The sequence below is a fragment of the Rana temporaria genome, chromosome 7 (assembly GCF_905171775.1).
Source record: "Rana temporaria chromosome 7, aRanTem1.1, whole genome shotgun sequence".
Taxonomy (NCBI): domain Eukaryota; kingdom Metazoa; phylum Chordata; class Amphibia; order Anura; family Ranidae; genus Rana; species Rana temporaria.
Genome location: NC_053495.1, coordinates 98,925,235 through 98,943,863, shown reverse-complemented (window position 1 = coordinate 98,943,863; position 18,629 = coordinate 98,925,235). Strand labels below are relative to the sequence as shown.

General features: G+C 43.1%; 1 protein-coding gene across 4 annotated transcripts in view; it reads left to right on the top strand.

The window, feature by feature from the left end:
- The window catches only part of ALDH9A1 (aldehyde dehydrogenase 9 family member A1), a 99,369-nt gene that overhangs the window by 54,000 nt on the left and 26,740 nt on the right, over positions 1 to 18,629 (top strand). For all 4 annotated transcript variants that reach the window (XM_040359739.1, XM_040359737.1, XM_040359741.1 and 1 more), the window contains exons 4-7: positions 7,382 to 7,511; positions 8,118 to 8,252; positions 12,531 to 12,727; positions 16,066 to 16,206. In XM_040359739.1, the coding sequence (XP_040215673.1) occupies positions 7,382 to 7,511; positions 8,118 to 8,252; positions 12,531 to 12,727; positions 16,066 to 16,206 (603 nt within the window). The remainder of the gene's footprint in view (positions 1 to 7,381; positions 7,512 to 8,117; positions 8,253 to 12,530; positions 12,728 to 16,065; positions 16,207 to 18,629) is intronic.

Below are 18,629 nucleotides of genomic sequence, written 5' to 3'. Positions count from 1 at the left end.
TCCAAGTCTGATCTCAGATGTGGTGATATGTGACAGCTTGGGATCTAGCGATTATAGATCACGTTTACCATAAATTTCAGGAAAAGGAGGCATATGGGTGGTACAAAAACACTACATTTCGAACGAGCACATTTTCCTGGACTATGGTCATTGCTACATGACTTTAATTTGGGACCAAATTCTGGGGTCAATGAACACAGAAATATAATGGGAATGCTTTAGGAGAATATTAAATAAAGGTATCAAGTAGTGCATTCCAATGGGCAATAAATATAGAACAGCAAAAATTAAACCTGGGTGGTTAAACCGTAATGTGAGTAGCCTCATCAGGGAGAAAAGTATGACCTTTAAAAAATATATAAAGGGAATGGGTCAACATGGCAATCCTGCACTACAAGGAATGCAACAAGAAATGTACAATCGCAATCGAGGCGGCTAAAAAAAAAGATTACGAGAGACACATAGCGGAAGAAGTAAGTTTGAAATATCCAATAAATTTCGTTCCACTTCATGATTGTGTCCCACTTGTTGATTCTTCAAAAAAAATTACAGTTTTATATCTTTATGTTTGAAGTGTGGCAAAAGGTCGCAAAGTTCAAGGGGGCCGAATACTTTCGCAAGGCATTGTATATTAACAGTAAAAAGACAACATCGGAGCACATTGCACACAGATGAGGATGGTTACAGATGACGCAAAGAAGGCAACTGTGCTAAATGCCTTCTTTGCCGCAGTTTTTATACAAGAAAAATAAGGGTTTACCGACCGCCACTGACGTGTTGGTGGCATAACACAAGAGGTTGGAGTCAAAGATAGACTTGGTAAGCTCAACAGAAATTGCCAGGACCAGATTGCTTGCACCCAAGAGTTCTCGGAGAACTCAGTCAAGTTATAGCCAGACCATTGTTCCTGATCTTTGTGGACAGCATATTGACAGGATTGGTACCAGCTGATTGGAGAAAAGCCAGAGACATATTCCTGGGAATTATAGGCCAGTCAGCCCAACATCAGTAGTGGGTAAATTATTGGAGGGGATGATTAGGGGCTACATCCAAAGTTTTACTGAGGAAAAGAATATCATTAGTGGTAATCTGCATGGGTTTGAGGAGACGTTCCTGCCAGACCAATCTGCTAACATTCTACTGGGAAGTGAGCAGCCATCTAGATATGGGGAGGGCTGTGGATGTAGTGTATCTGGACTTTGCAAAGGCATTTGATACATTCCCCCATAAACACTTAATTTACAAGCTGAGGTCCGCAGGCTTAGACCATAGGGTTTGTGCTTGGGTAAAAAAATGGTTACAGGGACGGGTTTAAAGAGTAGTGGTAAATAACATGTACTCGGATTGGACTGGAGTGGTGAGTGGGGTACCCCAAGGTTCTGTTGTGGGACCAATTCTATTCAACATATTCCTAAACGACATAGAGGATGGGATGAATAGTTCAGTCTCTGTTTTTTCGAATCACACAAAGTTAAGCAGAGTAATAAACTCTCATCAGGACATGTACATTTTGCAGAATGACCTGAAAAAAATAAGAGTGGGCTGACAAATGGCAAATGAGGTTTAATGTGGTGTAATGCACTTGGGGTCAAAAAACATAAATAAAACTTTCACTAGGTGGAGTACAGCTGGGCGAGTCAAGGATGGAGAAGGATCTAGGAGTACTAGTAGATCACAGGTTGAGCAACAGCATGCAGTGCCAAGCTGAAGCTACCAAAGCTGGCAGAATATTGGCATGCATAAAAAAGGGGATATACTCCAGGGACAAAACTATAATTTTGCCACTTTATAAAACTCTGGTTAGGCCTCACCTGGAGTTTTCAGTCCTGTTATTGTCATCAGTCCCCTGAAGGGATGTGCTGGAGCTGGAGAGAGTCGAAAGAAGGGCAACAGGACCTCAATTACAAGGAACAGCAGCAAACACTAAATCTAGTCTCGCCGGAGAAAAGACGCTTGAGAGGAGATATACGATCTACGAATATCTCAATAGGGATCCCAGCATAGGAAATAAAATATTCAGTCATGGGGAATGTGAAAGGACACGGGCCACACAACGAGACTGGAGAAGAAGCGGTTTAACCTTAAACTGCTTAGGGGGTTCTTCACTGTTGGGGCAATAAGGATATGGAACTCTCTCCCACAATTGGTGGTGGTTGCAGAGAGTATGTATATTTTTAAAAGACTTTTGGATGTACATCTTAAAGGACACAACATACAGGGATATGGGAAAGCATCATAGACACTGATACACATGCACCACTGCACAGAACAGGTTAAAGCGGAGTTCCACCCAAAAGTGGAAGTTCTGCTCATCGGATCCCCCCCCCCCCTCTGGTGCCTCAATTGGCACCTTTCGGGGGGAGGGGGGGACAGGATACCCAGAAATCCTTTCCCACTTCTGGGAGTCTGGGCTGCGGCCCATGACGTCAGGGAGCGGGGCTTCCTCCTCTTCCCCCGGCCGCCGTGCTAGTAGGAGAGAGGACTGGGCCTCACGCATGCGCAGTAGGGTTCCCGACGTGAAGCCAAAAGGCTTCACTGCTGGGGTACCCTTACTTGCAATGTCGGTGGCAGCACCTGACAGCTGATGGAAACATGTTGCGGGTGCCGACATCGCTGGACTCCAGGACGAGTAAGCATCCATTTATTAAAAGCCAGCAGCCAGCATTTGTAGCTGCTGTTTTTTAAAAAAAAAAAATCTTTGGGCAGAACACTACTTTAAGTAGGACATGTTTGACATGTTTGTTTAAAAAAGCAAATCAAAAAGCAAAGACTTTAATATCACTTTAAACATTAACAGTTTAAAACTGTGGCCTTGCCTTTGGCTTATGGTGGCAATATGTTGCTGCCATGTAACAGGCCATTTCAGAGACACAAAGTGAGAATTACATGGTTACATAGTAGGTAAAGCTGAAAAAAAGACAATAGTCCATCCAGTTCAACCTGTGTAGCACAGGTTGAACTGGATGGACTATTGTCTTTTTTCAGTCTTGCCTACTACTATGTAACCAAGTTAGGCCCCTTTCACACGGGGCGGATCAGTAATGATCCGCCCCGTGAACCTCCGCTTGCTCAGCTGGGATTGCTCCGTTGATCCCCGCTGAGCCGGCGTATGACAGGGTGGTCCCCGCACACTGTGGGGGGATCGGATGAACACGGACCGTCTGTCCGTGTTCATACGATCCGCCAGATGCATGGAAAAGTAGGTTTTTCCTCCGTCACACTTTGGCGGGTCGGATGTCAGCGGGCAAGTCATCGCTGACATCTTTGGCTCCATAGAGGAGCACGGAGCGCCCGTTCAGGTCCGCCTAAAAAACTGGCAGGCGGACCTAAACGGGCCGCCCGTGTGAAAGAGCCCCAATTCTCACTTTTTGTTTCCTACAGATATGACATATTTTTCCTTATAACTCCTGATGACTGCCTAAAAATAAAACAATGTGTAGGATTTGTAGAATACACTTGGGGCTTGTTTACACTTGACTAAATCTCTATCGCTTAACAAATGCTCCTGTAGCGTTAGACGCGTGTTGACGAGCTTTAGTCCTATGGGCCGCTTTGAAACATTACAGTATATTAACTAATCCCAACACCCTGCAACAGTACCGCAACTGTCTGGTATTGAAAGGCTTCAAACTCCTCCTGACTCGACATGAGGCTTCAATTTTGAAGCGCTACAATGCTGACGATTCATGTTATGATAGTGTGAACAGCACCGTGTGCGGTCTGTTGTATCTTGTGCATAGGCATTTGAGGGGCGTATTTCATTCCTTTCAAAAGCCTGCTATCAATGCTGGTGTGAACACAGGGAGGCATGTGGATGTTAATAAAAAATACCTGGTTGATCTGAAATGGCCTGTTGCATGCTAGAAACACACTGGGAGTTGTTTACGAAAGGCGAATCCTTTTTGCACTACACGTGCACTGCAAGTGCAGTCCCTCTAGATTGCTTTAAATCTGAGGGGAAGCTCTGCTGATTTTATCATCCAATCATGTGCATGTCCCTCTCAGATCTACAGCGACTGCACTTCCAAGTGCAGTGGTTTTGCACAGAGCTTATAGCCAGTCAGCCTGCCATTTTAGGCCCTGCTTGATCTGCAGTTGCCATGGTGCTGGACATGTGATTCCCCCAGCTGTTTGATAGCTTGACAGTTCAATTGAGAGCATAAGCAACTGTGACCATTATCATTCACAGCATGCTTTGAATGTAATCATTTTGGAAAAATATTAAATCAATTCTGTTTTAAGTTGTGCTATAGCTTAGGAAAGAATGAACATGAAAGTATCTTCTTTTGTTTGGTAGTTTTTCATTTAGCTTTGAAAAGTTCCTATATGAATACAATCTGTAAAACAATGTTTTATATAGGCCAGTAACTTCAAGTAAACTTATGTAGGTGCGCACTGACAAAGTATATGCATTGCTAAATACTTAATGTCATTTTTGTAGTGTCAGCCCTCATTTGGAAAATGTAAGACTCAGGGGCGTACCTAGAGCATTTGGCACCGGCGGCGGTTCCTATGACTGGCAGCTTATCGCTCAAAAAGGAGCAGGAACTTGTTTTGGGTAGAGAAAAGGGAAACTGCCGCTCTAGGTGAGTGCACTCAGCAATCAGTGTCCTCTCAGAAGCGTGGGTGCTGGCTATGACTAAGGACTGATGCCCCAGTGCGAAACGCGTCAGCTATCCACCCCACTGTCTGCTGTGACTTGTAGTGCTGTTTCATTTTTTTACAATTAAAAGCAACTTTTAAAGAATTTTGTGGAAGTGCGGCTGTCCAGTCTTTTCTCCGGTCTTAACTTATTTTGGGTGTCATGCGTTGCCATTTGCTGTGGCAAAGTCGCACTGCGATTTGGGGTGCCATTAAGAAGGTTGGGGTAATATAGTGGCAGGTTAGGGCAGTATGGGGTATTATAGTGGTAGGTTAGGGTAGTATAAGGTATTTTATTGGAAGGTTAGGTTAGTTTGGGGTATTATAGTAGCAGCTTAGGGTTGTATAAGGTATTATAGTGGCAGGGCTCAAAATGTCATGTCCTGAGCTACTAGCCAGGCCTCAAGGGTTACTCGCCCAACCCCTACCCTGCCCTGCCCATAATTCTGTTCCTTAACACGCCCTCATAAATTATCTCATTGAATTTCACTTAAATGTTTTATGCAGAATTAAATTATAAAAATAAAAATTAACAACAATTTTATCCGTGTCTGCCAATACAGCCTGTGCAGGGAAAGAGAGGAGAGCCCCTCCCCCTTGTCCGGGGATCTTTGCTTGACAGATGACATGTCCCAAAATTGGACGGGTGATCTGTCTATCAAAGTGCGCGAACAAAGGAGGGGCTGTATGTGACGGCGCATGGCGGGAAACACACAGCTATTGAAATGAAAGCTGTTATGTTCCCGGTGCTCTGATCATCTGGGCGGTGGCTCTCCTCTCTCTTCCCCTCCGATCACTGGGAGAATCGCTCCCATACCACCTGCCAGCCAACGGTGCTCACCCCCTGCTCCCAGGCAGCCCACACTCGCCAACCCCTTAAAATCCACTCGCAAAATGCAAGCAGATGAGTGGAATTTTTGTGGGCTGGTTTAAGGTATTATAGTGGCAGGTCTGGGTAGTATGGGATATTATAGTGGTAGGTTAGGGTAGTATGTAGTGACAAGTGTGCTCAGTCACTTACAGCATGGCTGGAGAAGCAGACACCCACAGCTCCTGGGTTCTCTTCTTTTTTTCTTTTTTTTCCTCCAGCTGTAGGATTAGCTAGTGAATGAGTCTTTCGGCAGGAGTGGAGGAGGCTCCACCCACCAACTCCGGCTGCCTCAAGAGATATTGAAGATCTCGGTGGCTAATTTCCTTTTTTTCATCCTGCGTACTAAGTTTATGGCCAGATTCAGGTCCTGATTTTTTCCCCCTCTTTGAACTATGAGTTTTTGTGGAATATTTTGCATGGTGATGTAACCTCTACTTGGTGAATTCTTGACTGGATGAAAATATGACGAATGCACTATACAGTGAGGATTAAAGAATGTTACCCTAACAGTTCATGATAGGGTAACATTCCTGATAAGTGTCTGTTGTACCATATAACTGTTAAAAAGTATCCTGCTCTTTCTGTTTGCTTTCCTTTGTGTGAAAAACTTAGCGATCCTGCCAGTCCCCATGCTTTCCTATTTGAATTGACAATGCTAGTCATGAGAGCAGATCCATCCCAATGTGGTCAGTTTTCTGGCTGTTCTGGAAGAAAAGTCTGTCTGTCCTCCAATGGCCAAGACTTGTGCTGACACATCCCTCCTGCACAGCGAATCACTGGGATGATCAGTGTATTGCTGTTTCTCCACCCCGAGATCACCCCTTATGCAGAACAGAAATGATAAAATCACTTCTGAAAAAAGTAAAAAAAAAAAAAGATGTTCTGAATGCTTCTTTTTATTTATATGTATATGTGTGTGTATGTGTATATATGTATGTGTGTGTGTATATATATATATAAAAATCTATATACAAATGTTTGCCTTTCATTTCAATTTTAAACAGAATGGGTTGATTTACAAGGTAAGGAGGGATCACATATACTTTAAGGCTGTGGTCCTTGTGGAAGACAACCTCTCCATGGGATGAGGGGTGTTTTATCGGGGGTGCAGCCTGTTACTTTTGAGGGGGGGGGTGCAGCCTGTCACCTGAAGTCAGCTCACGGGCCTCACCAGAGCTCTATGACGATGACAATCATGTCCCTGGCCCGCCTCTTCTCCCCCCCGTTCTCCTTCTTTAACCCCTGCTCCTCATCTCTGTTCTTCTTTGTGACGTGACCACAGATGGTAGGGGTTGATGGTACTGGGAGAAGGGGAGTAGGCGCCCTCTGGTAGTTGGAGGGTGGAGGTGCAAGCTGTGCTGACTCGCGTTCCTGACGCCCAAGCCCCTGTTGGCAGCTCGGCCCGTAACAGGCCATGGACTGGCACTGGTCCACAGCTCAGGGGTTGGGAACCTCTATCAAAGAGCATATTTGTGACTCTATGAAAATGAAGGAAAGTAGGGATTTTTTCCTGTGGCAAATAGACTCCGGCTGTTTTTAGTGTTAATAATAATAATAATAATAATAATAATAATAGTAGTATTTGTCATTTTTAAGCCTTTTTTTTTTTTGCAAGGCTCCATAATTTTTCATGGTTTAAAATGGCTGCATATTTTTCAGCTGTGGGTAAAAGAAATAGTTTATATCCCTGTCTGAATGGTAAAATAAACATTATACATTTCCATCTTTGTACAAATGAACTTTGAATTCAATTCAATTCAATTCAATTCAGACCTGTGAGTGACATCAAACACTGTTTCAGTCCAGATCTGCAAGTTTAAATATTTTCCTGAAAGTGCAATAACTCTTTGGTTATGCCTTTTATTATAGGAGCGCAGTGAGGAGCTTGCTACAACGGAAGTAATAAACAATGGAAAATCCATCTTCGAGGCTAGAGTGGATATAGAGATTTCATGGCAGACATTGGAATACTTTGCTGGACTTGCTGGTACTATGGCTGGTAAGATGTGTGTTTTTTTTTTTTACCTTGCTGGAATGCTGACAAAATGTGTTAATGCTTGCAATAAATCTGACAAAATATATTCATTGTAATAAGCACATCCTTGGTATTTGCCATTCAGCTTTAATCATGTAGGGCGAACACCTAAAGCCCAGGGCACTCTTGTATGTAACTCTGTAACTCAACACTGTAATGCACGGCTTTCTCCCTGGTGTGGAGAAAGCCTCTTGAGGGGGGAGGGGGCAAGCAGGCAAGTCAGGACACTCTCTACTTTGCAGATAGAGAAAGGAGCTGTGTGTTAGTGGGCATCCTGACACTCCTGTTTGCCCCCTCCCCCCTCAAGAGGCTTTCTCCACACCAGGAAGAAAGCCTCACATTATTGTGTAGTTAGACAGAAGAACAGGAAGTGAGGATTTCTCAGAAGAAATTAGGACATTTTAAAAGCAAAATGGAAGGATGAGGTAAGTAAAGGAGGACTGCATTAAGGTAAAGGAAGCTATTTAGGGAAACATTTTTTTTCCTTTACAACCCCTTTAATGCTATGTATAATTTTCGGCATACAGCTTTTTCAGTGTTATATTTTTAATGTGCTTTCCCTCTATTTAGGTCAGCATGTGCAGCTCACTGGAGGCTCATTTGGTTACACAAGGAGGGAAGCTCTTGGCGTTTGTGTTGGGATTGGTGCTTGGAATTACCCCTTCCAGATTGCATGCTGGAAGGCTGGACCAGCTCTTGCTTGTGGTATGTGTTCTGCTGAAAATTAAACTATTAAAATGTAAAGACTAAGTTCATATTTTGCAAAAAAGTAATAAATGCAACAACAATGATCTTAAGGTCAATATAGATTTAGTCAAGCCTGCAAAACATTACACCTGTGATCAGTGCTTCATGGGTGCAATGCATAGGTTCTATCTGTGTTTTATCCCAGCCCCAGGTCCATAAGAGAGGTATGGACCTGCTGTTATGGGGATGAAGGAAGTTGCAGAAGGTTTATAAAGCGGAGACTGTGTTCTGCATAGTCCCTCTGCCCCAGTGGAAGATGGGACTTTTAGTATTTTCTTATGAGCAATCCTGGACTTTGAATATGTGGCTGTGCAGGCAGAGTCATGCAACGCTGAGAATGCTGCTAGAAGATTCACCCTGCGAGTTAGGTAAAGGAGAGGGGAAGGGGGCGGTTTGGGTTTTGGGGATACTGTATGTGCCCCTGCTTCATTTCAGATGCAAAATTTTGGTGTAAGGTAAAAAAGAGAACCTAGCTTTTAACTTCACATGAACAAATGCTGCACACACGGCATTACATTAGCACACTATTTTAGGAAAAAAGTCTGTTTTTCTATTTAAAAAAACGTTTCTGTAGCTTTTTCATGTGCACTAAAGCCTAGGCAAATATTACTTGGTCTGTAGCTAGCAAGTGGCATTGTGAGATTTTGACTGTTAGAAACTACAGTAAAAATTATCACTTTGCAAGGGGCTTTTCATTTTAAAAGGGAATTTGCTCTTAGCTTGGTGAACATAGTGAAAATTCTCTCTGCACAGAATACCCAATCGCCTGCAAGGGCAGTGATTGAATCATTTAAGGTCCACATGATTGGTTGATTGAAGTCCGCACAGCTTCCCCACATTCAAGATGAAGTAAAAACTCCCTTACAAAGTGAAAGCTCCTTAGCTCAGTGAACATGCTCTTTTTCTTTAGGAAATCAACCCCAGAGAGTCTGTTCTGCTACACTACTTTGCAGGAAGAATGGCCTGAATGGCTGTTTGCATTTATACAGTAGATATAAATACAAACTCCTACATGGAACACGTACATAAAGGGTGACAACATAACTGATATTTTCTATTACACTGTGCGAGTCAAGTTCAAATTCCCATTTCAACGTATTTGCTCTGCAATATTACATTTCTCAGGGATATTTAAATTGTACTCGTGCTCAACACGAACATAAAGCTATATGACCAGTTTTGCTGGTCTAAAATACTGTAGAAAATTATGTTGCAGCATTTCTTGCTATTTGGTAACAACATCATCTTTATTCAACAGCCAATATGAAAGTAAACCTCTGAGAAATATTGGAGATGACTTATTTGTATGCTCCAGGATTTAGGATCTTTATCATACCTCCACTGATTAGTGGGTTACAAACCTGCAATGAGCATGCAGCTAGTTAAGGGTGCATTCACACCAGGGTATCGGTTACAGTGTTGCCAACCTACCAGATTGAAGTTTACTGACACAACACCCAAAAATACTGGCATTTCCAAAAGTTAAAAACTACAGTTTTAAGTGCAAATTTTATTAGGCTACAAACAAGTACAATATTCAATAAGCAATGTGATTTTAAAGCAGAGCTCCACCCAAAAGGGGATCCTCTGCTTGTTTGGGAGGGTGGGTGGTAGCAGGTACCTGGTTTTGACAGGTGGTATTTCCAGTTAAGATCGCCATATGGCGATCTATGGCATTTCTGGCCACTCCTCCCTACCCCCGCTGCGAAGCTGTGAAGCCACAAAGCCTGTTTACCTTACTCCAGATGCCGGCGCCTGCACCCATAGCAGATTGACAAATTTGCTAAGGGTACTGACATACAAGGACACTTGCCTGTCCAGGGATCCTTCTATTAAAAGTAAGCAGCTGCAGTATTTTTTACAGACTGGAACTCCTCCTTATGGTAGATATTGAGGCAAAATACATATTTTCCTATTTTATTTTAGATGTAGTAAGTAGCTCAGAACCAGGACTCAGGAGGGCAAGATATTAGAATGGACAGGCACACATACATAGAATTGACTCTGACAGCAGTGTGCAGCAGCACAGGTGATGATGTCCCTCTCCATGCCAGTGAGACATTTCTGGGTTTGCAGTTGCACAGATCAGGAAAAGTCTCACTGCCTGTGATTATCCGTGTGCAGTATCGGCTTCCTCGCAGGATCGGGCATGTGGGATTTTGAACATGTCTGAGCCCATCTCTAGTGGTATTTAATCACCACTGGGTTTTTCATTTTTATTATATAAACAATAATAAGAGATTTTTTTTTTTTTAAGACCCAAAAATATGTTTTCTACTTCCTGCTACAGAACAGATGCAATAAAATGATTAAAAAAAATAGAATTTATTCATTCGTTTTGGCCAAAATGTATTCTGCTACATGTCTTTTAAAAAAATTAAAAAAATAATCATGAGTGTATATGTTGATTTGGTTTGCATGAAAGTTAGTGTCTACAAACTATGGTCTATAATACTGGAATTGTTTTCTCTCTTTATATTATTAATGGTGGTAATCAGTACGGTAATTTATAATAGGACTGCGATAGTGCGGCAGGCAATCTGGCACTGGGGGGAACTGAGTAACTGACACTGACATCACCAGTGACACTAATACAGTGATCAGTGCTACTATACACTGTACCTGTACTAATGGCACTGGCTGGGAAGGGGGTTAACATCTAGAACGATCAAAGGGTTAACTGTGTGCCTAACTAGTGTTAATGTGTGCAAATTTTTACTAAAGATCTCTGTTTCTTCTCCCTGCTTTGCAGAGAGAAGAAACCAAGACTAATCCTGTGTTACAGAGCTCTGTGGGCCCCCACAGGGCTTGGGGCTGAGATTGGACACAGCCAATCAGCAGGTCCTGCCCATGAATTATTGGCTGGGATTTGCTGACAAACTCCCGCTGTGTCTAAACACAGTGGGTGTCAGTGCGGGGGCATGCATGCTCATACTCTATACCCGGACATTGGTTTGCCTGTATGGGCCACCCATCTGCAGTACATTGCGGGCGGTCCAGAAGTGGTTAAGCAATAGTTTCCTGTTTAGAATGTTAAACAGATCGCAAAGAATCTCGAGTTAGCCCTTCCTATACTATTGTCACAGACCCTTGCTGGGCATACACTAGGAGAATTTCATTCAAAAAGTTTCATTTTAGGAACGGTTGTTTGATTTTCCAATCATTAGTGAGTCAAACTGACGTTCGTTTTCAACTACAGTGATGAGAAAATTCCAAAGAAGCATGACAAGTTTTTTTTTCTTGAACGATCCAACTTTTAACAGTGTATGTGTTTTTTTTTTTTTTTATTGCAAAATCAAATATTTGAAATAATTCAAATATTTGATGTACTTTTGAACAACATTCCCCAGGCCACAGAGAATTTTCCAACACTGTGACACTACGCTTCGTGATTGTAAAGGTTCTGTTTGTTTTTTTATTTTATTTTTTGTTTAAATAACAAACCTGTTATACTTATCTGCTCTGTGCAATGGTTTTGCACAGACCTGCCCCAGTCCTCCTCGTCTTGGGTCCCCTGCTAGCGGTCTGGGCTCTTCCTCTGTGTGCCACCATAGGAAGCTGCTTCCTATGGTGGCACATGTGCAGGCTAAATCCCAAGCTGGGCTGTGTACGTCTATTGACACATACAGTGTGACTCGGCCCCTCTCCCTGCTCCCTCATCACTGGATTTGATTGACAGCAGCAAGAGCTCACGGAGTTCATTGAGGGGAGAGAGAGAGCATCGCCGGATCGAGATCAGGCTCAGGTAAGTATTTACGGGGGCTGGAGTTTTTTTTTTTTTTACCTTTTTTTTTTATTTACCTTTTTTAATGCAGAGAATGCATTAAGGTTAAAAAAAATCTTTTAGCCTTTACCATCACTTTAATTTTCAAATGCTTTGACACTGAATTCAATAACATCAGATTAGCTATAATTGGCCTTCATGGTTTCTGTATTGGCCTAATTCATTCTGTATTACCCAGCACGGAGAGAGAGCGATTTTCGTACCTGCCATTCACTCACTTTTCTGCCATCTTTTTAAGTTTTTTATCTGCATTGCTAGTATGTATTTTAGGATCTTCTTTTTACTTGCTTTTAGATAGGCTTTTTCTGTGTGTGTGTGTGTATCAAGAAGTCTCCCATCTGGAGACATGTGTTGGCAGATACTGTCCTTTCTACGTACTTCAATCTATAGAACTAAACCTATATCCATGTACAAATGCTGGCTGACAAAAATATTTTGTAATGTTTCCTCAGGAAATGCCATGGTGTACAAGCCTTCCCCCTTCACTCCCATAACCGTAGTTTTGCTGGCTGAGATCTTCAGAGATGCAGGAGGTCCACCTGGTCTCTTCAATGTGGTGCAAGGGGGGGCCACCACTGGAGAATTCCTCTGTACGCACCCAGATGTGGCGAAGATATCCTTCACTGGCAGTGTTCCCACTGGCTCAAAGGTGAATCGATGCAGCTCCAAACAGAACAACTAGTCAAGATTCTTTACATTTGTGTTTGTTCATTTATTTAATGTTGCCTGTTTTATGTCGGTATAATCTTTCCAAGAAATGACAACATACCCTGTGTTAGTCTTTTCTTCTTTCTAGTTCTTCACGTTTTCTAACCCTAACTGGAGCAGACAAAAGCTGACCATACGCACATTGATTTTGTTCATTAATCCTGAGGGCTGAACAAAAAAATAAAAATCTAAAAGATTCCTTCATCCACTAAAAATTGTGTGGATGGACAAATCTCTGCTGCTGCGATTGTATTAACACTGATTTTGGAAATATAGGCCCGGATTCACAAAGCTTTTACGCTGACGTAAATCACTTTACGCCGACGTAGTGCAAATGTGCACCCGGTGTATCTGTGCGCCGTACCCACAAACTAAGATATGCCTAAAACAGGCTTAATCCCGCCGACGTAACTTGCCTACGCCGGCGTAGGGTGGGCGCACATTTATGCTGGCCGCATGGTGGCGCTGCCATTGATTAGCCATTCAAATATGCAAATTAGGAAAATACGGCAATTCACGAACCTGCGCGCGCCCGACACAGGCTACGAGAGGTGCGCTTAAGTTCCACTTCCGGCGTAAAGTTAAGCCCCATAAAGGAGGTGTAGCCCAGCAGCAGACATGCAAAGGTCTGCACCAAGGAATACAAGCCGGCGTATTTTACATAGTTTACGCTGGACGTGTGTCTGGATGGGCGTAGATTACGTTCATGGCGTAGGTAGTGATCTGGGGTATCTTAGGTAGTTGTTCTGACTTGGTTATGAGCATGCGCACGGGATGCGTCCACGACACGACGCATGCGCAGTTCGTTAAAACGTACTTTTCTGGCTCTCCAACCATCATTTGCATGGGGCAAGCCCACTTCCACCTACGCTGGCCTGCGCCTTCGAAACCTACGCCACGCCGACGCAGCTTTGGGAGCACTGGCTTCCTGAATTCCATGCTTGCCTCTCTGCGCTGCGTCGGCATAGCGTACATTGACATGCGCTACAGTGGCATAATGTGCACCCGCTCTCTGTGAATCCGGGCCATATTTTTTATGTTAAGTGGAAGAAAAATGCGAATTAATGCGTAACAATTAAGACTCCCTCACATTTGATAAGAGAAACACGGGGTAAGCCATGCTTTTCAAAGTGAGATTTCAGTACCTTGAAAGTTTCCTAAAGAGTACAATCTATTTTCTGCATTGCATGTAAAGCCTCGTACACAGGGTCGGACTTCAAACAAACTTTACTGTGGACTTTTGTCCAAAGGGAGTTGGCCGGGCACACCCATAGCATACACACGCTTGGACTTTTCTGCAAACTTTTCTAAAGCTTTCCCAAAATCACATGGTTTTTCTGTTCTTTTTTAACATTGGTTCTGAGCATGCGCGTTTGTACTTTGTACAAAAGTCCGATGGCTTGCTGTACACACGGTCGGACTAGGCACCATCGGACTTTTGTTGCCGAAATGTTTGTCCGTTTGCAGAGCGAACTTTTGTCAGATGAAAACCGAAAAAGTTTGTCCGATTGAGCGTACACACGGTCGGATTTTTTGGAAAATGTGCTCATTTTGAAGTTTGTTGGGAAAAAGTCCAACCGTGTGTATCAGGCTTTAAGCATACTTGCACTGGTACATTCAGGAGTTTATCAAAGCACTGCACATGCAACCAAATGCAATGTTCCAGTCCTCATACACTGTGTGCCATTGAGCTGAGCCTGTCAGGTGTGAAAAAGCCCTTTATTAAAGGGGTTGTAAAGGAAAAAAAAAATTTCCTAAATAGCTTCCTTTACCTTAGTGCAGTCCTCCTTCACTTACCTCATCCTTCAATTTTGCTTTTAAATGTCTTTATTTCTTCTGAGAAATCCTCACTTCCTGTTGTTCTGTCTGTAACTACACACAGTAATGTGAGGCTTTCTTCCTGGTATGGAGAAAGCCTCTTGAAGGGGGAGGGGGCGGGCAGGAGTGTCAGAACACTCTCTACTTTGCAGATAGAGAAATGAGCTGTGTGTTAGTGGGTGTCCTGACTAGGGTTGCCACCTTTTCTTCAAGCCAAACCTGAACACTTTAGTGGCACAGGGCACATTTTTTTCCGTAGTATACACAATAGGATAATAAAATACCTGGGGCACCTTTGGGTGCCTCAAGGACAGTGGTAATGTAGCGCGCTGCGGCAAACAGTGGGCGTGGCCAAATTGCTCTTGCTGACATCGTGGCTCCCCCTCAGTGATGCCAAACCTGCCCCCAGACAGCGGCTCGCATCTTCCAAATGGCAACAGATTTTTGTGTGACTACCTCAGTTACTTGGAGCCACAGCCCAGTCTGAATAATGTGTCCGGGTTTCAGGCAGTCTGAAACCCGGACACAAGATCCCAAACCCAAACTGTCCGGGTGAATCCTGGACAGGTGGCAACCCTAGTCCTGACACTCCTGCTCGCCCCCTCAAGAGGCTTTCTCCACACCAGGGAGAAAGCCTCGCATTACGGTGTGTAGTTACAGACAGAAGAACAGGAAGTGAGGATTTCTCAGAAGAAATAAGGACATTTAAAAGCAAAATGGAAGGATGAGGTAAGTGAAAGAGGACTGCACTAAGGTAAAGGAAGCTATTTAGGGGGAAAAAATGTTTCCTTTACAACCCCTTTAAATGCCTCTCAAAGAGATCCCTGGTATTTCTCCTGTCTATGCATCCATCTTCCACCCACAGAAGGCCATACCATCTTCTTTTTTTTTTTTTTTTGGCATTTTTCAGGTTCAGCTTTTATTTGCTGGATTATGCTTGCCTTGAGATAACGCAGTTATGTAAATCTTGATGCCGTGCAGTAGTATTTTGTTGGCTGTGTGTACACATTATGTCTTTCATAGGTCAGCCCATATTTCTGCCTCTCACCTCATTACAATAATCCCCTGTGATGGATCACTTGCCTGTCTGCAGCCAACTGATGGCATTCCCACAAGAAGCTCCTTCTGTCGCTATCATTTGGTTGGAGATCAAGGACTTCCATTTACATTTTTTTAATATTGTTTCTGTATATTGTGAAACAGTCATTTATTCATACCGACTTGTAACTTTCTGGATACGGTCTACTTTAAGTCTATATAATTTTAATATGCACTCCGGGAAGATGAGGCACCATAAAACTTTGACCACACTGTCCATAAATCTGTTTGTAGATCATTTTGTATAGATAACTCTCTGCGGTAAATAATTTTTCTCAGCTTGCTATTCTGCGATGGGAGGGTACCAGATCTACATACCTTAGAAATAATTAACCAGCTGTAAACCAACCTGTCTCTTTGCAGATCATGGACATGGCATCCAGAGGCATAAAACCTGTGACTTTGGAGCTTGGCGGAAAGTCCCCTCTCATTATCTTTTCTGACAGTGACCTAGAAAATGCTGTGAATGGTGCAATGATGGCAAATTTCCTAACACAGGGACAGGTAAAATGTGATTGACTGGGAAGGTATCAGATTAATCTGCACTAGTTTACACAAGTTAGTAGGTGTTCCGAATAGGTATCCACAACAGATCTGTAACATATGCCACATTTTTGTTAGCTTCTGTCTGCACATGAGAACGAAGTATTCATATTTTTGCATAAACACAGTTGCGATTATCTTGCCTTAAAGTGGTTGTAAACCCTGACATGTATCCAGTGAAGTGACTAGCCTCAGGTGATACACAGCGATTAAACAAATCTGCCTACATAAGTTGTACCTATTTATTTGCAGCCATTTGTCCTGTACATCTGTGTAAAATTCAGAGATGAAGGACGAGAGCTGCAGTTACACACTGCACAAGAGCTATGAGAGCTGATTGGAGACAAGGGACTTTGACACAGAACAGAGAAACAGACGGGAGACTGCCAATCGCAGATTGCTCCCTGCCCTTGTCATCTTTTTTTGTTTGGTGTCAGGAAAACTTGTCAGAAGGGACTCTTGCTGATAACAGAGGAACTAGTCAGCAGAGAGACATGGCACGTATTGCTTTGGAGAGAGGTAACTAAAGACTATTGAAAAATATGGGCTTTATTCAGATTTTATGTCTGAAGTTTACAACCACTTTAACCCTATTATCCTGGGATATCAGCCAAATGGAAGGGAGGGCACTGGATAGCAAAACTAGTCAAGGCTCCAGTTTTTGGAACGTACGTCGCTCCCCAGGCGGAGCTAGTTCTAACCAAGGCTGTTTACATTAGTGCCGAGCCTAGACACTAATTCATGTGAGTGGGAATTTTTATACTTCTTTTTTTATAGTGCAGTAGTTTTATTCAAAACGGATGGCTAAAAACATGTTTTGCCTTGTCTGATGTTTCTAATGTGATCGTTCCTGGAGAGATAACAGAGTTAAGTTAAAGGATTAAGAGTGGCCATTGAAGATTAAAACTATCAGTTTGGCTGATATCCCTACATATAATAAACATTGCTTGATGACCTTTATTAATTTAAAGGTCATAGGCTATCCATTCCACATGGTGTGGGCCGGGGACTGTCTATATGATACAAGGACCTTGCTTAATGCACTATAATTATTTTGGTACTACTACTTCCTTTTTTTTGCATTATTTGTACAATCAGATGACATAGTATATGGCCATCTTTATACAAGTACATAGGAGGGAATGGATGAAGACACTCGGCTATTGTATCAGGTAGGGTTGTCCCGATACCACTTTTTTTCAAGTACTTGCCGATACTGATTACCGATACTTTTTTTAAACTCATGTCACAGTTTGACTGGGCACTGATAGGTGGCACTGACAGGTGGCTGGGCACTTATGGGCACTGATAGGACGACACTTATGGGCACTGATAGATGGCACTGATTAAAAAAAAAAAAAAAAAAAAATATCGGCCAACCATCAGCACTTATGAGCACTGAATGCAGCACTGATTGGTAATTGCATTATAAATTACATGAATGATGAGAGGAGAGGAAGGATTTTGCAATGCTATATGGCAGGGGTCTTGAATTAAAATTCAAGGAGGTCCGATCACTATAATTTTCTTTGGGCCGAGGTCCGAATCTCAAGTCCCCATTTGTCCCCATCACAGTTCCCCTTTACATCAGGTGTCCCCATCACAGTTCCCCTTTACATCAGGTGTCCCCATCACAGTGCCCCTTTACATCAGGTGTCCCCATCACAGCGCCCCTTTACATCAGGTGTCCCCATCACAGCGCCCCTTTACATCAGGTGTCCCCATCACAGCGCCCCTTTACATCAGGTGTCCCCATCTCAGCCCCCTTTTACATCAGGTGTCCCTATAACAGTGCCCCTTAACATAAAATAAGGGTCACGCTGATGGGCACATTCTATGCTAAGGGGCACCCTGATGGGCACAACAAAACGTGATCCTTAACATAAAATGTGCCCATCAGTGTGCCCCTTACATGGGCACATTTTATATTAAGGGACACTCTGATGGGCAAATTTTATGTTAAGGGGCACTCTGATGGGCACAAAAAAACGTTTATATTAAGGGGCACGCTGATGGGTATATTTTTAATGTGTACGCTGATGGGCATATTTTATGTTAAAGGGCACAACAAAATATGCCCATCAGTGTGCACATTAAAAATATACCCATCAGCGTGCCCTTTAAAATAAAATGTGCCCATCAGAGTGCTCCTTAACATAAAGTGCCCATCAGCGTGACCTTTAACATATGCCCAGCAGTGTTGACAATAAAAAATATGTCCATTAATAGTGATCACTAACTATGAACATGCAACATACCTAGAATGCAGGAGGGGCGGATGCTGCAAGATAAGGAGCCGGGGCGAGTAGCAGGGGCGGGGCACGCACGTGATGTCATTCCCCTACTTGCAAGGAGAGCCAGGAGTGGACCCGGGAACCAGGAGA